This window comes from Rousettus aegyptiacus, unplaced genomic scaffold (assembly GCF_014176215.1).
Source record: "Rousettus aegyptiacus isolate mRouAeg1 unplaced genomic scaffold, mRouAeg1.p scaffold_m13_p_15, whole genome shotgun sequence".
In the NCBI taxonomy this organism is placed as follows: Eukaryota; Metazoa; Chordata; class Mammalia; order Chiroptera; family Pteropodidae; genus Rousettus; species Rousettus aegyptiacus.
This window is the reverse complement of record NW_023416290.1, coordinates 40,567,418-40,591,688: the sequence shown is the minus strand read 5'-3', so window position 1 is coordinate 40,591,688 and position 24,271 is coordinate 40,567,418. Positions and strand designations below refer to the sequence as shown.

General features: G+C 36.3%; 3 protein-coding genes and 1 pseudogene across 6 annotated transcripts in view; 1 reads left to right on the top strand and 3 right to left on the bottom strand.

Moving 5' to 3' along the window:
- PKHD1L1 (PKHD1 like 1) overlaps window positions 1-7,541 on the bottom strand; it is a 138,887-nt gene extending 131,346 nt beyond the window's left edge. The window contains exons 1-2 of the mRNA XM_036232973.1: window positions 7,432-7,541; window positions 2,713-2,853 (exon numbers count right to left, since the gene is read on the bottom strand). The gene's annotated coding sequence lies outside the window, so the exon portion shown is untranslated. The remainder of the gene's footprint in view (window positions 1-2,712; window positions 2,854-7,431) is intronic.
- Window positions 7,542-7,633: 92 nt separating this feature from the next.
- On the bottom strand, window positions 7,634-17,419 carry ENY2 (ENY2 transcription and export complex 2 subunit). Of its 4 annotated transcripts, none has more exons than XM_016158980.2 (5): window positions 17,320-17,419; window positions 15,800-15,876; window positions 12,572-12,642; window positions 11,213-11,287; window positions 7,634-8,129 (listed from the first exon to the last, which is right to left on the bottom strand). In XM_016158980.2, exons 2-5 carry the CDS (start codon window positions 15,865-15,867, stop codon window positions 7,963-7,965), a joined length of 381 nt encoding a protein of 126 aa, XP_016014466.1. In that variant the 5' UTR covers window positions 15,868-15,876; window positions 17,320-17,419; the 3' UTR covers window positions 7,634-7,962. The 4 variants fall into 4 exon arrangements, with proteins under 4 accessions (XP_016014466.1, XP_016014465.1, XP_016014467.1 ...); XM_016158979.2 differs by having other exon boundaries at window positions 17,248-17,414; XM_016158981.2 differs by lacking the exon at window positions 7,634-8,129 and adding an exon at window positions 8,442-8,710 and having other exon boundaries at window positions 17,248-17,414.
- Window positions 17,420-17,479: 60 nt separating this feature from the next.
- The window catches only part of NUDCD1 (NudC domain containing 1), a 58,006-nt gene continuing 51,214 nt past the window's right edge, over window positions 17,480-24,271 (top strand). The window contains exon 1 of the mRNA XM_016158985.2: window positions 17,480-17,828. Coding sequence (XP_016014471.2) covers window positions 17,708-17,828 — 121 coding nt within the window. The 5' untranslated portion in view covers window positions 17,480-17,707. The remainder of the gene's footprint in view (window positions 17,829-24,271) is intronic.
- Window positions 19,810-19,928, bottom strand: LOC118612237 (annotated as a pseudogene).

The window sequence follows — 24,271 nt, the reverse complement described above, 5'->3', positions numbered from 1 at the left end:
GTCCCACGCGCGCAGGGGACCGCCCCGCCCCCGGCTCTCGGGCGGCTCTGTGGGATTTGCACATAGATAACACACCCTTTACCGGAGAAGCGAGCCGGCCCGGAGCCAGCCTGCATTCATCAAACCTCCACACTCAGACCTGGGTGCCAACGTCCAGTCTGTCCCCATAGGTGTAACAGCTCTACTTCGTTGGGCGAGAGTTCAATGGGCAAATTCTCCATCAATCCTGGCTCCCCCTCCTCATCTCCCTCTTTCCTTCTTTGTTATTTTATTTTTAAAATTCTGGGCCTGCATATTTTCATTGCCCCTCCGTCACGATTATTAATTATCCCCAGTAGGTCCTAAAAGTCTACATAATACACAAACCTCACACATTTTCCCCCTTTGCATTCAAATAAGTTCGTGCTATCCCTGTGACAATCATACTAATCTTTATTGATCACTCAGCATGTTCCAAACACCATGCCTAGTGCTTCAGAGACTTCACCTCACAGTAATCTCAAAAGGACTATTACTATCATTATTGCTATAATCACCCCTAGTGAAGCACAGAAGGGTAAATAACACTCAAGTATAGAGTGAGGACTCAAACTGAGCAGAGACTCCAGAACCAGTGCTCTTAACTCCACTGCACCCAATTCAGCAGACTTCTAGTGAGGGTTGGCAAAGCTTAACACATACTTATGCTAAGAAATTATTCACTGTTTATTGGGATTCAAATTTAACTCAGCATCCTGTATGTTTATTTATTAAATCTGAGAACTGTAGTTGGGAAGGAAGAGAGAAGGAATGAAGAGAGAACTCTAAAATAGCTAAATAAAATTATGTCTTAAATTTTAATAAGTAAAATTAGGAGTTTATAGCTATCTCACTGGGATGAAGGAATAATTTTGTTAGATTTTGGTTAGTCATATTCATCTAATAATTTTTTTGCAAACTGACTTCCAGCATCACCACTGTAGAGAAAACAGTGCCTGCAGGGGTACCCCAGCCTTCCTCCTCTTGGAATTCTCTGTAGCATGTGACCCTGCTAACATCTTTCTTGAAATTCCATTCCTCTGAATAGTCTTGGGTTTCCTCCTACCTCTCTGATTGCTTTTATCTCATATTTTTTCTCTTCCATCTCTTCCTGAAAATTGACATTCCTGCAGGTACTATTCACTCTTCCCCTCCTCTACCTAGAAGCAGGCCAATTAGCAGAAAAACAGCTAGCTAAATGACAATTTGCCAATTAATTATTTGTCATATTTACTAAATTTAAAGATTGTAATGTATAACAATACTTAGGAGCTTTACCAAGAATAATTTAGCAATATTAACAAAAATATACTTTTGCTTGTTAGCTATGAAATGTGTAAAGTGTATATTTCAATATCAATAACCAGAATAAAATTTAATGTGGGAATTTTGACGTGGAATCGTTTGGCTAATTTTGATTTCTTTTTGATGCTTTCAATTAAAGTTAGATTAAGTTAACTTAAATTTTGGATGATTTCATTAAAAAGTGATTAAAATGTAATTTAATTCAAAATTCTGATTTTTTTCAGTCTTTTGAATTTACAAATTAAAATGGAGTGTGAAGAATAACACCAAAAAGAATATTAAAAATGCTTTAGTATAAAAAAATAAAAAATGTCATTCAAAAGCATTATGAAAGAAATAAGAAATAGGTAAAAAATCCTATTCTGTATCTTACACTCAAGTTTGGTTTCTAATGAGGAACCACTGAAATAGCCAGACTTTCCTGTAGGAAAAGAATGCATATTGTTTATAACAAAGGGGAAAACTGTTCTAAGTTTTGTATGTACCAATAAAGTGATTAGGAACCTTTTTATGTTGATTCCTGCTTTGCCAAGCTTTTAACATTTTTAAGATTCTTTCGCCAAATTCTCAGATAGTATATCAACATGCAAATAACATTCAATATTTAATGTATATTATATAACTTATAACAAGTTGACATATATATGCAAATATATATAAGTATATATGTATATGCATATAAGCACAGACACATATATACATAAATGTATATAATATGTATACATATGTAACATATGATAATATTAAAAATGTGTGTTTAATTTATTATATATTTCATTATCGGTAGCCAAAATTCAACAATCCTGTTAAAGCTTCTAAGTATTTCTGTTGAATTACAGTCATTTAATTTGGCAAGTGTGGCAAATTTGTTATTTAACAAATTAATCATTTGGCTAATTATCTTCAGTAAAGTTGATATTTCAGCAAATTAGCCTACTTTTCTGTCTTAACACGCCTAAGTTTCCTATAGAGCCAAGAACTATAATTTGCATATATTGATTTTCACTCAACTCTTGTTGAATGAATGAGCACCTTTCTCTAAATAGTACCTGTTTATATAACATGTCAATTTCCTGACAGATATCACACCAATGAGATTTTTAATCTTAAATTATTATCACATGTGCTTAGGACTATGTGACAATAAATAATTATAACTAGATGAAAATTTATATAATCAAAAGGTCAACTTTGAACCAGAAGAAGTGGTCATGTAGTTTATTTCATAACTAAAGATTTAAATTGTTTTCATCTGTAGAATCTTTAAACCTATACAATTCAGACATCATGGAACACAAACGTGGGAAAACATGAAAGGAAAATCCTGATCACTGAACTCCATGCTTCTTCTGTAAGTTCAAAAAAAAATTAGCTCTAGCAAAATGTTACCTATAAGTCCAATGGCATCATGGGCATGTGACCTGCGCAGTCTCCTAGGACTCCTCGCTTGTTTTAATGCTCTGCTGTCATCTTGAGATTCTTCATGCTTTTTGAATGGGATCTCACGTTTATGTAGCCGGTGCTACCTGCCTTTATGATTGAAAAAGAGGCAGATTTTAAACCCTTGCTCACTCGATTTAAAAGCAATAAGAAAGTGATAAGGAGTTAGTAGGGGTTCTGGTAGAATTAGAAGGAATAAGAAATTTACTTAATTTGGAAAATGAGCTGTGTGCTGGAGCCTGATTTTGAATCTAGACCTAATTGCGAGAGATATGGTGAACAAAATGAGCTACCTACAAAACAGTAGTTTGCCTTCAACAAACATTCAATATTCTAGGCATTAAAAATATGGCAGTATTTTTTTAAAATCCCTATCCTAAATTGAAATTACATTCTTAAATGGAGATAGACAATAAACAAGATAAATTAATAAAATGCATAGTTTGTCAGAAAGTAATATATGTTAGGAAGAGAGAAATAAAGCAGGGAAAAATATAAGTGTGTGTGTGTGTGTGTGTGTGTGTGTGTGTGTGTGTGTGGTGTGATGAAATTTTGGGTGGGATGAGCAGGAAGCTGTCACAGAGAGATGTATTTAGGGTAAAGATCTGAGGGTCTAAAATGAGTCTAACTATGTGTACATCTGGGAGAAGTACATCCCAGGCACCTGGAAGAACAAACGCCACACCACGAGGAAGGAATGCGGCCAGCGTGCAGGGACCAGAGAAGCTGGAGTGCCCAGAGTACAAACAAGTGGGGCAGTGGAAGACATGAGGCCAGAGAAGCAGTGGAGGTGGGGCAGGTCATGCAGGATCATAGCTTTGATGCTGAGGGAGAAGGGAATCCACTGTAGAATATTGAGCTAAAATGTGACATGATCCAATCTGTTTTCAGAAAAACACCCAGCTGCCGTTTTCTTGCACTGAATATGTCACTGCATCCAGTTAAGGCCTCCATAGAGACTTTTGAGATTCTGGTAGGTGTAAGCTCCCTATGTCTTCTGAAAGCCCAGTGTTTTACAGACTGGGTAAAATATGGGAGCTAGATTCTACATACAAAACTATTTTTGTGAGCATCGTTGTTAGGGGAAAAGTACAGCATATACTTAAGGACTTATAAAGTCCTTGACCATAACTTAGACTTTATGTCACACCTACTAAGAGGAGTGTCCATAATTCTCATACTTTATCCTCCCAACATCATCCCCAGTAGGTGGGAGACACGTTGATAGGCAATTGTCACAGAGAACATTTAAGTGGCTAATGGAGTCATTAAGCACATTAATGATAGATCTGAGTAGAACCAGAGCATTCGCTCACATATTTTAGCCAAACTGAATGCTCCCCAAATCACAAAATGTGTCTCACTACCTAAATCGCCTGCACATCAGATTGGCTGGGGTCTAATGGGCAAATTTATTTCAATTACTCTACTTTGTGTCTCTGATCCCATCTAAGCCAAACTTTGATGTAAGTAGCTGTCTAAAATTAGAATAAGGTCTCAAAAGGTGTGCCCTCAGCAAACAGTTTTAGAATGCGAAGGTATACAATAACTGAAAGCCATTTATCTTCACTTAATTCTGGTGATCTCAGGCACGAAGCCAACAAATTCGTGGATGCGGTAAGTACCAGCACCAGCTCTCGTACTCGAAACTATTTTATGAGCAACACTCCACCCTGAGTAGATATTCTATCTGCTTTCTTCACTGCCTTTGTTCACCATTGTCATCATAAGGCAACATTCATTGAACGTCCACAGAGTTTTGGCACTCTATAATGTCCTGTTTATACTTGTTTTTTTAACCAAGTGGTATAGTATGAAAAAGGAAAATATGAATATTATTCTGTTTTAAAAGTACTCTCTGTGAGAAAGGAACATAATGATAGAGAAATAGACACTGGAAATTGTTTGCTTTCACTTTTTATTAAGAATTTACTCTGCTTCTTTTTTTGATTAAGTAACTGAAAAAGCTATTTCAGTCATGGCATATGCTATTTAAATCAACTTGCTGCCTGCATTAGTGAACTGTCTTCAGAAAAATCCCAGTTAAATGGTATATGCATCTCACTGCAGCGTCATCTTGATTTATACCAGAAGCACGTTCAGAGGCCCTAATAATTAAGTTTTAATTCAATAACACTTTCATCTTGGAAAAGTTGCCTGGCCTGAACTGGAATTGGGCCTGTCATGATGGTAACACATTTCAGGAGAGACCCAGAGCGGACCAAAATACAGGCTTCAAGTGTCCCCTGGTGGCCGATAGGCAGAATAACCAAACATGATTTGAAGTCTGTAGTAAACTGGCACATGCCAAATTTCTTTCCCTATTATCATTCATTCACTTAAAAATATTTATCAAGAATTAACTCTGTTAGGCATTTAGCATCAAAAGACAATAAAAAAGATAAATAGGATCAAAAGATAAACTCCTTTATGACAGTCCCTGTTAGAGTTCTTAATAGAATGAGGGTAAAAATGAGTACAAATCAATTTCAATCTTCCCTCCTAAGTGCTATGATAGTGATAGTTATTCAATTCAAAGCACGTTACATTCGTCATCTTTATTTTTGTAGGAATTCTTATGGTAATTAATAGCATCTAGAAATTCCTGAAAAATAAAAGCAGCTCTTTTCCACACGTGTAATTCATCTTTCTATATAAATCTAGAAAACAGAGTGAATACATATTCCTAGAGTTCTTCCTAGAAGTAAAATGAATTGTTTTTTTCTGATGATCCACATGGCTTTTCATGATTCACCTATTACTACTATTTAGTTTTTAAATTATTTTAATTCTTGCTGGGTTATCATGGTCAGATCTATTATGCAGATGAGGAAACTGAGGCAGAAGAGTCAGTCTTACCTGATAATTGTTATAGATGAGACTAGAACTCGAATTGTCTGATTGCACCTGTTAGCTTTCTTGGTGGATTCATCCAATGACATTTGTGTGGCTTCTAATGGCCAATATGAGGGGTTTTATGAAGTCACTAAGTAACATGAGTGATTTACAAGGGTTAAAACACCTACGCACACATTGAGTCATTTCCAACATCAGCTACTGAGCAGCTGTCACAACTCCCTTGAGTTGGATGGAGCCTTTTATCAGGTTATGAAAAGTTCCATATCCAATTACCAGTCCCCAGCATTACACAGGCCCTGGCTTGGCACTGCTCAGCCAAATGACACACTTGGAATGCCAAAGCAAAGTGATTGCCTAAATAATTTAGTTGAATCTTCTTTAATCCTGTACATAAGAAGTTTATAGTAATCCTCATCAGTGTTTTAGTCACCCGGTGCTGTCATGTAACAGTAATCTATTAATTTCCAACACTGAGCATGAAAGGGTGCATGATTTTTAAAGAATGTATTCTTAGTCAACATAAATCAATGATGTGAGTCAAGATGTTCACAAAGTTGGTTTATTTGAAAGATATCAGTGATTTTAGATGCAAACTACAAGACATTTCTAAGATGTCCAAAAAACCGAGAGGTGGAGTTAGTTCTCGGCACTATCATTTTAAAGCTATGCTCTTAAGTATTTGGAATTGCTATAAGGTATTTTCGATTCAATTATTTTTTGTTTTACTTCAAAATATTTTCATAATTTTCCATTTTATCACAGTTTTGAACTTTAAAATAGTATCTCTATGAGCAATTTTTGGTTTGCTTTTATATACAGTATTATGAAATAAATACTACCCGTTTTTAACATTTCCTATGTACCATTTGCTGCTCCCTTTTTGATAATAGGTAGCAGAATAATGAATATAGCTATCATTTAATTTTAGATAATTGCTTTATGAAATGCAAGGAGACAATTCTCTTTGGGGTAGGTTTTGTGATTGTGTGTATCTTAGGTACAAAATTTTACACAAATAAGCCAAGTTGGTTCAAAGACTATGGTTAAAATGCAAATTCATCAGAAAGATAAAAAATTGTATCTCTGGAAGCTGAATCAAAAATTCATGCGAAATCATTCCTCAAATACACTCAATTGTATTGTTAGCTTCTTTTGTGCTCCCATGTCCATTATTTTGTCCATTCACCCACAAGTATTATACAAAGCAAAAAACAAACAAAAAAACTTATGTTTCCTCCCCTCCAGGAGATGCATGCAAAAGTTCTAGAACTACTGTTGAAATTTTGTACAGGTACTTATAGAAAAACAGTGGTGGAAAATCTAAATCTAATAGGAATGTCCGAATGTCTCAATAAACTCAAGAATTTCGAAGGCTAAGTAGAAAGCTTTCTAACTTGATGGATTTTCAAAGGTATTTAGAGATGAAACAACTTGGTATTTTTGGGGACTCTTTAGACTAACTAGACAGATAAGTAAATGTCAGATGAAAAGGGCCAAGGGGCTATTATGGCTGAGCTTGAATTTTACTCTGCAAACCAAGAAAAGCCACTGAGAATTTCAAGTAGAATAAAATGACCAGGTTTAAATTTTAGTAAGGTCACTTAGGCAACAGTGTGGAAGACACTGGAGGAATGGAGCAACTAAAACAAGGAAATACTATTGCATTAATCTGGGCTTGAACTAAGGCAGTTACAGGGCAGGGGGTGGACAATTCACTACCACGCCATACTCCAAGTGGCCCTCAACCAGCAGTGTAAGCATGGATTGGGAGCTTGTCAGAAATACAGAATCTTGAGCCACACCTCTTACCTTCTGAATCAGTATTTTAACAAGCTCCTCGGGCAGTCTGCATGTCTGGGAGGTACCACTCAGAGACACAGTAGGGTAGTTATTGGAGGAGAGAAAAATCACTATCTTAGGTGTGGTCAGTTTGAGGTGTCCACAGAACATCCCAGGAAGCTGATCCATTAGCAGTTGGGTATATGGGTGTGGAGAATGGTTTGAAGTCTGGTTTGGTGATGAAATTTACCATTTATTAACCTGTTAGTATTTGAAGCCATGGTCCGACCCAAGTTTCCTGGGATTTGCCCAGGAAAAGATATCATTAGTCAGGCAGAGGGCCCAGGTGAGAGCCCTAGGAAACACCATTATTTCAAGTCCCATACAGCAAAAGGTACTCCACAAGAAACAGAAGGAACTTCCAGTGGTAGGAATAAACGATATGAGGAGTGGGAGGAAAGTTCCAAGTGGCAGGACGGTCAACATTCTCATTTCCGGCAGAGGTCACATAGGTACAGACAAGAGTCCATTGGATTTGGCAATCTTGATGTCAGAGTAAAGCTATGGGTGAAGATTATTTCCCATTAAGTTCTTTCTTGACCTTAGTATGTGGGGATGCAATTTAGAGTTTCGGCTTTCAAAGTTCAGATGAGTAGAATATGTGAGAGGAGCTTGGTTGGTATGGAGCCAGTTTGCAAATGTTCTCTCTTCCAATAGGATGGTAAATTCTTTGAGGAATAAGGAAGGCACATAAAGATGAGTAAGACCCAGTCCTAACTCTCAAGAGTTTATAACAAATAAGAAATAAGACAACTGCAGTACAAGATGGGGTATGTACTATAAAATAAAATATTATAGGGATTCAAACGAGAAATACACCGTATCTAGACAATCAGAAGAGGCTGCCTGCTTCTCCTCCATTGTTAGCACAGAGATATGCACACACTTAATACTTAAACTATATCACCTGCTGACTTTTTCGCTCAACAAATCTGGTAGATTGTTAATAAAGTCCCACTTATTCCAAAATCCAAGGAAACTTCAAACTCATTCATGAGATATTTATTAAAATAACACATTTAGGGAAAAAAATCAATACAATGTATACATCATTACCGAAAACTGTATACCATCATACAAAAAAGGATTTTATTTTGGGAAAGCGATTCCTAATTTATGGCAAGTTTTACTTTCAGAAATAAAACCACAAAACAACACAATCTAATTCAATCTTAAAGACTGGCATGCTGAGCAAGGAATGTTCTTATTCTTTGTAGAAGCTCCTTCTTTACACTGTCAGGTACCAGGGCTGAAATATAAAAACATAGGAGTAAGAAGATTCCAATTAATGTATGTCAAATTGAGATGTGATATTTTATTCAGGATGACCAATCCAAACATTTATAACTTTTTATTTATAATTTATTTCAGAAATAAGCTTGTTTCAGTTAAAAATAGGTAAAGATATCTGAAAAAATAAAATATATTTGCAATTCATTATTTGAATGAGCTACTCCATACCTAAATACATCGCACACTGAGAAGATATGGGAAATTCTTTAAACTACGAGTGAAAAGGCCTTTTTAAGCAAAGAGGCTGTAATAGATTGACAAATTTGACTCAAATGCAACAATAATTTAATAAGCGTGGTCAAAATCACTGTAAACAAAGGCAAAAAACAAAAACTGGGAAAACACAGAAATGGGCTAATCTCTCTACTATATTTCTTCAAATTGATACAAAAAGATCAGCAGGCTAACAGAAAAAGGAGTAAAGGAGATGAAGAAAAGGAGAGACGTATAGTTCTTGAACACAATAGGGGTTTAACTTCACAATGGAAAAGATTAAAACCACATTCAGACAGCAGCTTTACCAATCGGACTGGCTAAAAGCCGAAGGTCAACAACATACTGTGCTGGCATGACTGAGGGAAAACGGGCGCTCTCCTTTCAGCACATGGGAGTATAAACTGGTACGACATTGTGGGGAAGGTAATTTGGCAATATTTTACGGGAATAAATGCACGTATTCTCTGACTCAGCAAAGATGCAAAAACTGCAACAGTGGTTATGTTTTCTATTTTTATTACTTGAATTTGAACCATGTGACTATATTAGCTATTCAAAGTATTAAACTAAAAATGGAAAAAAAAAATCCCAGCTCTTAGAAATTTTAATTGTCAATAAAACAATCAATATGATGGTTTTTCCTTTTCTGGCTACTACCAAAAAAGAGAATTAACTAATATAAGCAATAGAGAATTAACTAAAACCTCTAATGTCATTTGCTGTATCCAGAGGAAATGGAAAGCTTCATATACAGTTCGATATTTCTATAAAGAATTCCACAAATTGGTATGCAAATCAAATGAGGTAAATACTCCTCTTTATAAATTTAGTTCAAGCCTAGAAATAAAGACTATATAATTAATTCAAGTCCACTGGAAAGGTGATCAATATGTATATTAAACATACTTTTATACAAAAGTATGGTGATGGAGAACAGATCAGTGGCCTTGGGCTTAGGGACAGGGTGTGAGGGCAAAGGGACAGCTTGAGAGAGTTTACCGCGCAGTGGTTACATTAATGTATACACGTGTATAAAATTCATACAACTGTGCACCAAAACAATTCAATTTTAAAAATAAAATACTTCTCTTTAATAATAAAGAAGACTAAGAGCATAAAAGAAAGGATTTATTTTTCTCTTCTCCTGTCTCTATGTGCTCATTCTCTAGCAGAGGAGCTACCAGGGACTGCAATGTCTAACACACCTGTGTTGGAGGAGAAGCAAAGAACAATTTCTACGCTGTACCACCCATTCGTAAGTAATGTAATAGATTAAGCATAAATTACAGAAGAAAAACAGAAAAATTAGGGAAAATTATTTCAAAATATAAATTCATGAGGGGAACAATAAATACTGCATTTTTCCTCCCTCTTTCCCTGAGATATACTTGAAAAAAGTCAGGTTTTCTAAATGTGAATAGGCCTAAGGAGGCGGATGGAAAGGATCGTGGGATTCTCTAGTTCCTTCTCAGCAGGCAGTAGTTCAGGGAACCCAGTACTATCTAGCAATAATTTTTACTTTTTACGCTTAAATTCTTTTTGGTATTTCTGTGTGAGAAAACAACTAATGGGCCATCTAATTTACCTACTTCCACTTAAACAAAACTTTCTCAAAATAAATGAAAATCACGTGACTCCATCTGAGGTAACAATATAATGTGGTTCCTGACTTTATTAAATAACATTGATGTTAATATATTTCCTTTCCTTTGTCTTCTGTAAACAAGGAATTAAAGGGAGAAATGAATAACCCTGAACATGAAGTTACAGAGCTAACAAATTCTTATCAGACTTTCAAGAAGGTAGAGCTCTGTTTATTTTTAATAAGGAAAGAAATAGCAGAGCAATGACTCAGGACTGGGATAACACTTTGAATTATTAAATATTTTAGCGTTCAAGCCATATCTGATAAAGTTTATAAATTTCAGCTTCCTGTAATATTTGCCTCTACAAAATCACATATTTTAAAAATTATGTCTCAAGAACTGTATCAACTTATATTTGCATACTGTTTTAGAGTGCAAAAACAGTTTATACCTCTTATCTCACTTGTTACTCAAAATCATGCTAGAGAGGCAGGTAGGCAATTATAGCTCTTCCCAATGATGAAACAGAAGTACCCAAATTATTTTGCAAAGGGTGTTCTTCCTTGTAAAAAGAAAGAAAAGCTGAACCAACAAGAGAGAGAAAAAAAATCACATTTTTAACACATGTTCCCTTTCACACAATTTCTATTCCTTACCTCTGCCTTTTGGTGTGATTTCAGCCACCAAGTCATCAACAGTAACGTGTTCTAGTCCTTTTTCTTTAATTACCTCTTATGCAAAAGCAAAAAACAAATCATATCATTTAAAATCATTATCTGTAAGAAAGATTTTCATAGAGGAAGGGTTAAGATCATGTTTTTATAGTGCAGATTGGTCTTTAACAAAATAGAGGACACTTCTTTATTTTTCTTTTTTAATGAAGTTTAACCTTAAACATATTAAGTATTCATCACAACAAAATCGTAAGTCTGTTCATCCCTTAGCTAAGTAACCTGTAACTTAACAAGTATCAACGCTCAGAATGAATTTGAACTGAGGTCAAATCTAACATTTGTAAAAAACTAGAAACTTAAAACTGTACAAATCTTATTTCATGATAATCATACTAGCACTTGAATGTATGAAGGGGGGAAAAAGCTATCATTTGTGTTTAACTTATAATTTCATAGCCCAAAATTAAAATAGAGAACAGTTCTTTTGCTCTTTTCTCTAGGTGGGAACTGAGTTAATTATATCATTTAATATGCACAATAAAATAATAAGCTGGACATTTTCCCCACTTTATAGGTGAGGTAACTGAGGTTTAAAGATTAAATAACTCATTCAAACATGAGTTGAAATCTAGCTATAGTCTTTTACTAGTGAAAGTCTGCATGACCCCAAAGTCTATGCTTTTACTAATTTGTCACATTGCCTTCTTAGGGTTAAGTGATATAGTCTCTATTATTATTATTTGTAGAAACCATTACAAACAATGGGAATTCATTAAAAATAACCAGAATGCCATTATACTAAAAGCTGCGACATGTATAATCTATCTCATGGCATCATCGTCATCACCATTCACTAATTTAACAAGCTTCCATTCTATATTTTAAAAAATAAAGTGTGATTCTCTAAAAGCTTTTAAAAATGAATTTTTCAGAACACTGTTAAAGACAGGAGATTAAATTCCAATAAGTCTGCCAACTATAAAGTACTCCATTTGTTATACTCAATTTCTTATTAAATTAAAAAATATTAGGAAGAACTAATGTTTCACTTTGAATTGGCACACTGAAAAAGGTGAGGTTCCATATTTTGAAGTCAGAGAAAATCTGGCCTCACTTATTTAACAGAAAAACAGAAAATTTCTAAAAATTTAAGAAATAGGTCTAAATATTATCATGCAGGGAAGAAAATCATTACTACAAGAGTCAATTTTCCATTTGTTAAAAATTATGTCTGAGCACTCAATGTGCCTTAAAATACTGACTGTAATTTTTCTAGTGAAGCCCAAACCAACACAGTTAAGAATGACGGAATTAGCCTATCTTCTACTTGAAACTGATTACCTTTACAGTGTGCCTTCAGTTGATCCTTCCAGCCACATTCAATTAATTTAGCTCTCAGCAACTCTTTGAGGCTGTTGAAAAAGAAGTATTTTCAAATTAAACTACAACAATGTACAATATCTTACATAGGAATGTTCGAAGCAAAGATTCAACTATTCAATTAAAAATCCTTCGCCTTCCAGTCACAAAACTTTCATCATGGCGTTACTTAGTTCTATTACTAAATGGTTTAAATAGTCCTTTGATCCTATGCTAATCATTTAAACTCTGGGCCTAATTTTTATTATCAGTAAAATAAAATGAAGTGGATGGGGCACTGCGCTTTTTAAGAGAACTCGACTCTGGCCTTCTTATACCCTTCCACTTTCCCTCACCAGTAGGAATATTGTGGGTCTCACACAACTTCTGGAGAGTATAGCTGAACTTGGAGCAGCAACACCTCTTGATTACAAATTTTTATCCTTTAGCTTTCTTACTTCCCCATTATATCTTTAACTTCAAAGACTTCCCCCTTCCTTTTTCCATTAACCTTCAAAATTATACATTAAGTAATTGACTCTAACACTATTTTTTTCCACATTTTGACAATTCAGTAATAAGCGTACTTATCATAATTTAATTGGCAATGTTTTCTTGTTTCTTACTGGTTTAAAAAAAGGTTGTATTTTGCAACCATGGATACAATATTTTCTTATCAGTACTTTCTTTTGCCATGTCCACTCTTCCAAATCCTCAATCTTCAACTTAAATCATCCCATTTCTTAGCTTAAACATGTCATAACCCAAATGGCTTCTCTCAAACCTCCTGTACCTCCACTCTGTGACATTTCCACTGCAATACTAATTAGATCTTTCAATCTAACAGGGCCCAAACCTAACTCATACTTCTCTCCTACCTCAACCTGTTGTCTTTGTCACAATGGCAACGTCATTCTTCCAGTTCCTCAGGCTGGAAACCTTGGCAGTGCCCATTCACTCACCAACTTTGTTAAAATTACACATCTAATTCATGAGCAAATCCTATTGGTAACAGTTTTAAAATATACACCTATAATCCAAATGGTTTTCATCTCTGCCATCTCTGCCATCCCCTAGCTCAAGCCACCATCCTGTCTTGACTGCACTGTTGCCAGAGCATCCCACCTTGCCCACCTGTTTCTTCCCTCATACACATCCATGCTCCTCCCACTGCTCAAAACCCTCCAGTGGCTCCCTCATTTACTCGGAATAGGTTCCACCCTCCAGTGGCTTCCCAATTTACTTAGAATAAAATTCCAGGTCTTCACTATTCTAAATTACTCTTCAAGATCTGCCCCTCCCCAGCTGTATGTTTTTTTTTTCTATCCAAAATAAGATGTCCCATTATTCTCTGCTTTATTTTTGTTCTAGGACTCATCATCTGACATATTACACACTTATTGTCTGTTTCCTCCCATTAGAATATAAGCTTCACGAAAGAACAGACTTCACACTGCTCACTACTGTAACTTCAGCACCTTAACAGGGCATGGCATATGGGAGAAACACAATTAACTAAGCTGCATGAATGAAAACACAAACAAAAATAATACATAATCCCCTGTACTCATTACTGGCAATACTATCCTCTCGGTCTCCCAAGGCCCTGTACTAGATTACACCTTCTTCCTCATTCCTCACACTGAGGGGTGCTGATTTTACTAAAAACAAAATGAAACGAAACAACCCTGTAAGTTCTCCTTTCCATTTCACTGTTTCTCCTTTTTAACCCAATATAATCTTCTAACAATTATTCTGCATTCTATCTCTAGCACTTCCAGTCTATCCTCCACACTGCCAGAATAACATTCCTAAAGTGCGAAGTGATTTAGTCATTCCCCTCCTAAAAAGCTTTTAACAGCTCCCACAATGGATAAATCAACAACGGATGTTTTTGCAAACCCACCACCCATTTTTTCCTGCCCCTTTTTGTCCGGAAAAAAAAAATTTAATTGTAACTGGACTGCTACCTAAGTAAGATGGTAATCAAGATAGGTCTTTTGCTGAAACTACTAGAAGGAGAGTAGTCTGAGCCCGAGGGATGTAAATTCTGTACTAATTCTGCTACCTTGTGTGCAGATTCTGCTCGAGAATAAAGCCAACACAAGGAAACCAGAGCTGACAACAATTTTCAAGGGCCTGGACCTAGTGATGCCTGAAGCAATCTCAAGTTCTAGACTTTTTAGTTAGATGAGCTTACATATTTCCATTGGTTAAGCCAGTTTCTAAGTTCGGTTTCTATTATTTTTATTGAAAAAATTATGACTCATACAAAATCCACACTCCTCTTGTCCCCTGTTCCAGCCAAACAGCTTTCACCCTTTACCCTCCAGCTTTTATTTTGCAGTTCCCAGGAACATTATCATGTCATAACAAAGTCCTGTGATTTTGCACATTCTGTTTAATCTGCCTAGATTGTCTTCTCTACTTTATTAGCTTGGAGAACTGCTACATCTCCCCCAGCTGAAGTACCTCTTTTACTATTCTGTGAGGCCTTAACTGATCACCAAAACCCCCAGGTAGAGCTGAAAAATCCCTCCTGTTCCTTACGTATATTTCTCTCATACTATTTATCATCTTGCTTCTGAAGCCTTTCTTGATTCCTTAGGCTATCCTCTGAACTTCCAAACCTGTCCATTTTTCGAATATTTACTTGCTATGCAATTAAGTGCTATGCATTATACTGGGTATTTACTGCTAAGGAATTTATATTATTTCAGAAGATACGAATTAGCAAAGTGGGTGGTCACAAAAGGTGATTAAATGCTATGCTAGAATAAGGTATTGGGGCTTAACAGATACCTAGAAGAAATATTTCAATTAAGACCTCAATGATGAGCTAGAATTAGCTAAAGTTTACCGTAAGAAAGAGGAGGAACAGTACATGCTACTGAGGTTAAGCGAGCTTGGTAACTAAAACTTGGGTAACATGTCTCCAATTACAGTTATTTGGGCATTTTTCTTTTCTACTATACATTCTTTGAGATAGTCATTTTTTGTTCATCTTCCTATATTACCTGCTTTCCTCTAAGTCTTGCAATACGGAATAGACTTATTGTTTAAAGATGTTAGGAACTGAAGCTCTCAATTCTCTACTTTCTGTAATTCCGCCCATTGACATTGGTTTTGTTCCTCGATATTTAGATTCTTATATATAAAGGAATTATAATTTGAAGGTGTTAAATGGAATTAACACAGTCTATTACTTACCGTTCTCTTTCTCCAGTTTCTATCAACTTTTGGTTAATCGCTGCTCTCATCTGCGCATCTTTGTTCATCTTGCTAACCTGAACATCAACATGTATTTTCAGATACAAAACACTTGCAAAGCATTTTTTTCCTAAAACCTCTAGGCAAGCATTTAACACTGTCTATCAACTGAAGGAGTGATAAATTTCAACAATGTGTTAACAATGTCATTACTCTTAATATTTACTGCATCCCAAGAAGTCATACTGATGAACTCACTTTACAATTTTCTTCCCCCATATACCCTTTTATTAACGAATCTTTAGATAATAATTATTGTAACATTTATTAAACACTTATGTGCCTGGTACTGGGCTAACACATTGGTTTTTTATCTCAACCCCCAAAACTTATTCTTTTATATATTAACATAATTTGTATTTTACAGATGAGGAAACTGAGGCACTGAGACAGAAAGTGGTGAAGGCAGGATTTGAATTTGGTACTTCAACCCCAGAAAACCCCCAAACACTTTAACAGCACATCATAACTGGCTGCTAATCATTTCTACATGTCAACTGTGTTCAAAATTTGGGGGAAGCTATATAACCTAAATATCAGTAACAGATGGAGCAATGTTGATGAAAAGTGAATTTTCCAGATAAGGCTCTAAGTGTTTTATTTTTCACTAGGATGTATCTATACAATTGCCAAATTAGCTGTAAGTATGTTTGTGCTTGCTCTTTACTAAAGTTTGCTGGTGGGATAAGGGGAAAACAAATCCCAAATTAATTCCTAACTTAGAAAATCCTCAACTTTCAGTAAAACAGACAACCAAAACCAAAATGGTGTAGAAAGAACAAGAAGATTAGGGTATAACACTTGGATAGGCCAATCTTACTTCGCTTCGTCTGTCACTAACTCGAGACTAGTTTTATCTCTCATCTTGCCTGTATGAAAACTTCGAATGGCCATGAGTTTTTCGGAGTTAATTTTTTTTTTTTTTTTTTTTTTGAGTGGAACAGGAAAAAGGAGGTGTTAAGAAAGGACTGGGAAATGTTTGCTTTTGCAGTTGGAGGCTAACGTTTTCAAAATAATTCTAAGGTCTACTCATTACCATTACTAGAATATTGAACTTGATCTCGCCTTGGCCCTTAAAATACGGATAGTGACCTTGGACAAGTCAATTCTTAAAGGCCTCAGTTTTCTCACTGGTAAAACAAGGGCGCTAGGGTATCCCTCCCAGTTCAGACATTCTTTGGGAAAACAGAACAGGGCGGAGACAGCGGGAGGGGAGGAGCCAGAAAACAAAGCGAGGACTGGCTTCAGGCCAACTCCGGTAGCACGCCCTGTCGGAAAGCCCTACAGGCCCGCGAGCGCGGGTCGGGGAAGCTAACGAAAGACAGCACATCGAAAGGAGCCTGGGCTGGGCCCGGGTCCCGGCCCTGAGGACCACGGGCATAGCTCACCACCATCACCGCGGGCGAGGGCCGTCCCTTCCCAGCGACGAAATGACCCTTGCGCTGACGACCGTTACCTACCACACTCTTCGGCTGCCCAGACTTAGACCCTCAGTAGCTCGGGCACCTAAGCACACAGAAAGCTAGAACACGCATTTCCGGGGCGGGATCTTGCCACCCTGCCTATAATGTGAGAATTTAACCAGCGCGGGCCGCCTCCTGGCCGCTTAGCCCTCTGGGTAAGAGAGTCCAGATCCTATTGTTGTGCCGGCAATTCGTCCTCGAAAAACTACATAGCCCAGCATGCAACAGTCAACGTTCTCATGGGCACTACATTTCCCAGAAGGCATTTTTGCACCGCAATGTTATCTGGGATGGGACCCATGCCACCTCCCAGCCTCCGTGTTACGAGTGAAGCGCGGACCTTTCAACAAGAGCTTTATTAATTCTCACGCGTGGATCCTGGAAGATGATGGAGGTGGCCGCTAATTGCTCCCTGCGGGTGAAGAGACCTCTGCTGGATCCCCGATTCGAGGGTTACAAACTTTCCCTCGAACCTTTGCCCTCTTACCAGCTGGAGCTTGACGCAGGTGGGAAGTGGCGGTGCCTCCTCGCTCTCTGTCCCTTTCCTCTTTCAGATGCCATTGGCCCGACCCTCCCCGAATTTTCTTCCTTTCTGACTCTGGCAAGCAAGGCGACTGAGGCCTTCCTATGGCTTCTCGGGTTGGGGTGGACATAGGGTGGCGATCTCTGGAGAAGGATTCCCATCCCGGAACTCCACGAGAGCCACCTTCTCGCGGCTCTTATGTAGCGGGACCACCACGAGCAGGTCCTCGGCTGGACCGCCGGGGCTGCGGTGTCCGGCACGTGGGTGATACTTGGACTCCGGCCGCCTGTCCGTCCCTGGCGCGGTCCCTGCTGTAGGGAAAGCTCAGAACTTGCTTTCCCCCCTGGGCATTCTCTGTAAACGTGTACGTTGAGAAGCCACACCTCCTTGGAGGACCCCCAGCTCCCGTTTCCTCTGACCGAGACCCAGTTTTTAAAACAAACTTGGTTGCAGTTCAGAGCATTTTTGATTACGTGGTTGCTCTCAGACTAAGGACTATTGTAGAGAACATCTTTGGAAAATTTTGAGGAAAAGTTGATTTTCGTACCGTTACTTCTACTTGTTTTGTTTATCTGTAGCTAGCCAGAATATTCATCCTTCTTTTTACAAAGGAAAGAATGGCATTTTCATTATTCATAAAAAGTCCGGAGATTTGCATTTTTAATTCACACCCCTGCTAATTCTGTTGCATATTGTCAGTGTATCACATCTTGCGAAATACTGATCTAGAATTAAGAGATTTTATAGTATCAAATAAGTAGTGTTTAATTCATTTATAAAATTCAGAAACGTCTGTTGGGAACCTGTCTTATGTTGCATGCTAATATCAAGATTAGTAAGACATAGTCTGTAACAAGGTTCAATGGTCTTGGGAAAAAGTAAACAGTTCATTATAAAGCAATGTGATAAGGCAGTGATCAAGATATGTTCAAAACATAATGGTAGTACTTAAATATCTTTCCAAACCGATGTGGGGGTCTAGGAAAACTTCCTGGAAGATTTGATACCTAAGTTGAGCTTTGAAGGATAGGTTAAGAGTTGACCAGGGTAAGATAAATTGAGCTTAGCTTTTCATTCAATTCCTTTTCTTTCCCTGTCCCACCCTGTGTCAGTAAATGGCACCACCATGTGTAGTTAGTTTATGCACTAAAAAACCCCCCAAAAAACAAAACTCAGTGGCTCAAAACAATAAGCCATTAATTGTTGTTCATAAGTCTACAGGTTTTTTAGGTAGGTGGTTCATCTAGTCGTGGCTTAGGCTTGTTTGTGCATTTTTGTTCAGTTGTAGATTTGCTAGGTGGCTCTTGTTCATCTCCGCTGGACTACCTCATATACTTGGGGGTTCTCTGGCTATAGACTGGTTTAAGATTATTTCAGTGGTCCCTGCATATGTTCTCTCATTCTATAGCCAGGCTTATTCTGAGAGACAAGTAGCAATACACAAGCACTTTTCCAAGCTACTGCTTGAAATAAATTTGCCGTTGTCCCATTGTCCTCAGCTGTTAGCACCTCTGGTGTGTGAAGCTCTGTGTTTAGGATGTGAGAATGAAGACATGATTTCTGTTCTTAAAGAGCACTGAGGTTTATTCTCTTGTCTTAAATAATGTTATTAAATTGTTCCGAAATTCCCTTTCTACATAAACAGTAAATGTCATTTTGTCTTTTTCTATTCCAATGAATGAAGCAAAAAAAACCTTTTTCTAATCAATTCTAATTGCCCTTTGACCCAACAATTCCATTTCTGGGCATTTATCGTACAGGTAATTTTTTTCCTGTAAAATAGACATTTTCGTTTATTCAGTAAATGTCTTTGTTTAGATTTTCCCTCTATATTTCACTTAGCTAAGTCATACTTCATTTTTTTTTTGTTTGTTTTTGTTTTTTTGAGCATGGCAACCCTTGGTTGACTTCACAGGTTGCAAAGACCTAGTCAAGCTTACAATCCCCACCCTTTTTTTTTTTTATACCTACAGCACCTGGTCTTCCTAGGTGGTCTCCCATCTAAGTATTAACCAGGCCCAACCCTGCTTAGCTTCCAAGATCGGCCGAGATCATACTTGTTCAGGGTGGCATGGCCATAGACTCAAACTCCATTCTTTTATCTTGGTTACTTTACATGAGAGACTCCTTTCTTGACTACCTAGTTAGAATCTATATTATAGAATCTATATGTATTAGAATCTGTACTTCACTTTCCCATAGACTTTATCCCACTTTATAGCATTCGGTGTCTGTTTTCTCTAAGACTGTTAGTTCTAGACTGATGGGTCCAGTGTCTGTCTTTTTCGGTGCTATATTTCTAGGGCCATATACACTCATGAAGTCATCACTATAATCAAGATATTAAACTTAGCTGTCATCCCCCAAAGTTCCCTGTATCCTTCTGTAACCAGTCCTCTGTTCCTTCCCATATCCCCTTCAGTCTATAAGCAACTACTTGGTGTTCTTTCTGTCACTATATATTAGTCTGCATTTTCCAGACTTCTATATTAATGGAATTATATAATATGTACTCTTTTTTTTTGTCTGACTTCTTTTACTCAGCATAATTACTTTGAGTTCATTCTTGTTGCATGAGAGAGGGATATTGAAGTCTCTGACTATAATTGTGGATTTTTCTGTTTTTCCTTACAGTTCTATCAGTTTTTGTTTCATGTTTTTGAAGCTGTTATGTTGCATAAACATCACTGATTATTGTGTTCTCTTAATAAACTGACCTTTATCATTATGAAATAACCTTCTTTATCCTTGGCTATTATCTTTGCTCTGACATCTACTGATATTAAAATAATCACTTCAGCTTTCTTTTGATTGTTTCCATTTTATTTATATATATACACACACACACATAAATATACATAAATATATATATAAATATATATATATATATTTCCATCCTTTTACTTTTAGCCTCTTGGTGTCTTAGTATTTAACATGCATTTCTTTGTTATTGGCAGAAATAGTTGCGTCTTGCTTTTTTATTCCCTCAGACAACATCTTTTAATTAGACTGTTTACATTTAATGTAATTATTGATTTTGTTGGGTTTGGGTCTTTTATCTTGCTATTGGTATTCTGTTTGTCCCATCTAGTCTTTGGGAAATGGAATTTTTCCACTTTACTGCCTTCTTTTGGATTATTTTTTTATTAATCCATATTATCACCTTTGTTGGCTTATTAGCTATAGCTCTTTGTATTGTTATTTTAGTAGTTGCTTTAGGGTTTAAATATACAGCTTTAAGTTATATCATAATATATTCAAATGATACTACACCACTTTACATGTTTTATAAGACCATTACAATGGCATACTTCCATTTCTTTCCTGGCCTTTATGCTATTGTTGTCATGAATTTTACTTTCATGTATTATTATAAATTCATGATACATTGTTATTATTTTAGTTTAAACAGTTAATTATCTCTTAAAGAGGTTTTGCTGATACATAAAAATCTTATATATTTCTTATATAGTCGCCATTTCTGGTGCTCTTCATTTCTTTATGTAGACCCGTATTTAAAATTTTATTTTTTAATTTTTCAGTGGCAGTTGATGTTCAATATTATATTAGCTTCAGTGTACAGCATAGTGACTAGACATTTATATAGTTTACAAAGTATGTAGATCCATATTTTTATCTGTATAATTTTCCTTCTGCCTAACGGATTTTTAATATTTCTTGTAGTGTGGGTTTTGGTGAAGAAATTGTTCACTTTTTGTATGTCAGAAAACATTTTTATTTTGCTTTTGTTTTCAAAAGAAACTTTTGCCATGTATAAAATTCTAGGTTGACTTTTTTCTTTCAATACTTTAAAGATGTTGTGCCAGTGTCTTGCTGTATTGTTTCTGATGAGAAATCTGATGTTATCCATCTTTGTTTTTAATGTGTCTTTTTTCTCTAGCTGCTTTTAAGATTTTTCTCTTTTACATTGGTTTTAAGCAGTTTGATTATGTTGTTTCTCGGTGTGGATTTCCTCATGAATCTTGTGCTGAGGGTTTGTTGAGCTTCTCAGATCTGTGGATTTAGTTTACATCATGTTTGGTTAAGTTTCTAGTCATTATTTCTTGCAGTCATTTTCCTCACTCTTCTTTCCTTTGAGAAATCCATTTGCCCGTTTTCAGATTGCTGTAAATTGACCCCTATTCCTTTTTTTGGTTTTATTTTTAATAATTTCTGTTTTCATGCCTTTAATTTTACAAATCTTTTTTTTTTCAGTGTCTAATCTGTCATTAATCCTATCCAGTGTATATTTCATCTTATATTTTCTAGTTTTCATCTCTAGAAATTTGATTCCTAAATCATTTTTACATCTTTCATGTCTATCATTTTAATCATATGGCATATATGATTAAACTGTTTTCATGAACTATAGCTGCCTTGGACTCCTCAGACTTTCTCCATTCAATTTCCACAACAAAGGAGTCCCGAGGTTCTTCCTTATTTTCCCCTCTTTGTGCCCTGGTCTAGAAACTCACTCAAGGAAGTAAGCTGGGGTGGCAGCAGGGCTCACCTCACTTGTTTCTCATTTCTTAAAGATCACCATTCTTTGTTGCCTGTGGTCTCATGTCTTGAAAACTCTTATTTCATTTCGTCTGGTTTATTTAATTTTATCTTATTTACTGTTTCTGATGGAAAGCTAAATCTTGTCACTATCATTTCATCTTGGCTGCAAGCAAAAGTTGTTCGATATACATTTTAAGTGAAAAATGATTTCTTTGGAATAATAAAAACAAAACTGGAATGGGTTAATGAAGATAATGAGAAAATGGGAGTGCAGATGCTTTTTAAAGAAATTTCAGAAGTACAGAGTAGGAGAGAGCTCTGCTTTGAGTGCCTGGCAGAAAAGAGGGAACTTTTACATTTGTTTTGTGACTGGGGAAGTTTTCAGCATATTTAAGGGGGAGGAGAAGGGTCCAGTAGAGAGGAGATAATTGCTGGAGGTGAGGCCTGAAATAGGGAGGAGAGGATGGAATCATAAGCATCTGTGTGAGGATTAGCCTTGGAGAGGAAAAGAAAAACAGGGATATCAACACTTTTTTTATGTGCCATATAATGAGTATTTTATATGTTTTAAAGTTAAGCTTGTCAATTTTATAGGACAAGTACTATTAACATTTTTTATAGGTAAGGAGACAAGGTAGAAACGTTAGGTAACTTAACCAAGCTACCAGCCTGTGGCAAAGCTAACCCTAAAACTCCTGCTGTTTCTATTGGTCCGTGTAGTTTTTCTGGGATATTTCTTCAGTGCAGGGAGAATAAAAGCTGGTGAGGATTAAGGCTATACTTGGAATAAAGGGAGGGAGGAGCTGTGTAATCATTGTATTTATGTAGACTTTACTATAAAATTCGTATCTACTTTTATGGAGGAAAACATGGGAAGAGAGGCAGGTGAATATGTTAATGTGTGCAGAAGCAGTATATAAAATAGTTTAATGAGAGCAATGCTCTAATTCTAGCCCTACTCTGTTCCATAAATCTTGCTTCATAACTTGTAATACAGACTTGTGCTCTCACTTTTTTTACATCTTCATGCACAAATAGCAAATCAGTAACTAGGTGAAAAGACTTAAGTCATTGGGTACAATTTGAAGATAAATGGTCTAAGAAGTGATCTTCGTTAATGTTTTAATGTTCTTTGCTTCTACCCTCCCTCCCTTTAAAAAATACTTTATTTGCTTGCATAAGTATTATATTGAATCATGTTTAATAAGTGTCTAAAGAATTTAATATTGGCAGTTTCATATGGTTCAAGGTAATAGTATTACAGACAAGAAGGAGTGACTATTGTTAGCCCATTAACAGGCATCATATGCATTTTGTTTACCAGTGTTTGCCCAATGCCAAGCACAGTGACATTCAATAAATAATTTTCGAATGAAAAACTATAGGTTTTTGAGGTTCTGTGCATGTTTTGTAAGGAATTTAGGTCCTAATTTCTTTTTATTTATTTTTATTTTTTTCCTTTATTTTTTTTTTTTAAAAATTAAGTTTATTGAGGTAACATTGGTTAATACAATTATATAATTTTCAGGTGTACATTATCGTTTGACATCTGTATATTCTATTACGTCTTACCACCCAAAGACCAGTTTCCTTCAGCTACCATATATTTGATCCCCTTTACTCACTTTACCTTCCCTCTATCCCCCTAATCTCTTTTGAAAAGACTAAGAAGTTTTTAGGAAAGCTCTTTTATTTCTACACTGGTTTCTTAGCTCTCTGTTAAAGATGTTTCTCTTTTTCAACCATTTCCAAGATCCCAACAGAGACTTAAGACTCCCTGCTCTTTACCCCTTTTAGGAAGCTCTCTAAAAGGACTTTCTGCCAGCCTCCCACTCTCAACACTACTTTTCTTTAGTTGCTCTGCATCTCCTTTTGTACTTAAGATGATTGACATGATAAATGCAACAATAACTTTTCTTTTTC

What these genes read in the sequence shown, in the direction of transcription:
- ENY2 (XM_016158979.2), bottom strand. An exon ending in GAAACTGGAGAAAGAGAACG is followed by an intron (nt 12,643 to 15,799) that starts GTAAGTAATAGA and finishes CTTTTTCAACAG; the next exon opens with CCTCAAAGAGTTGCTGAGAG. An exon ending in ACTGAAGGCACACTGTAAAG is followed by an intron (nt 11,288 to 12,571) that starts GTAATCAGTTTC and finishes CTTTTGCATAAG; the next exon opens with AGGTAATTAAAGAAAAAGGA.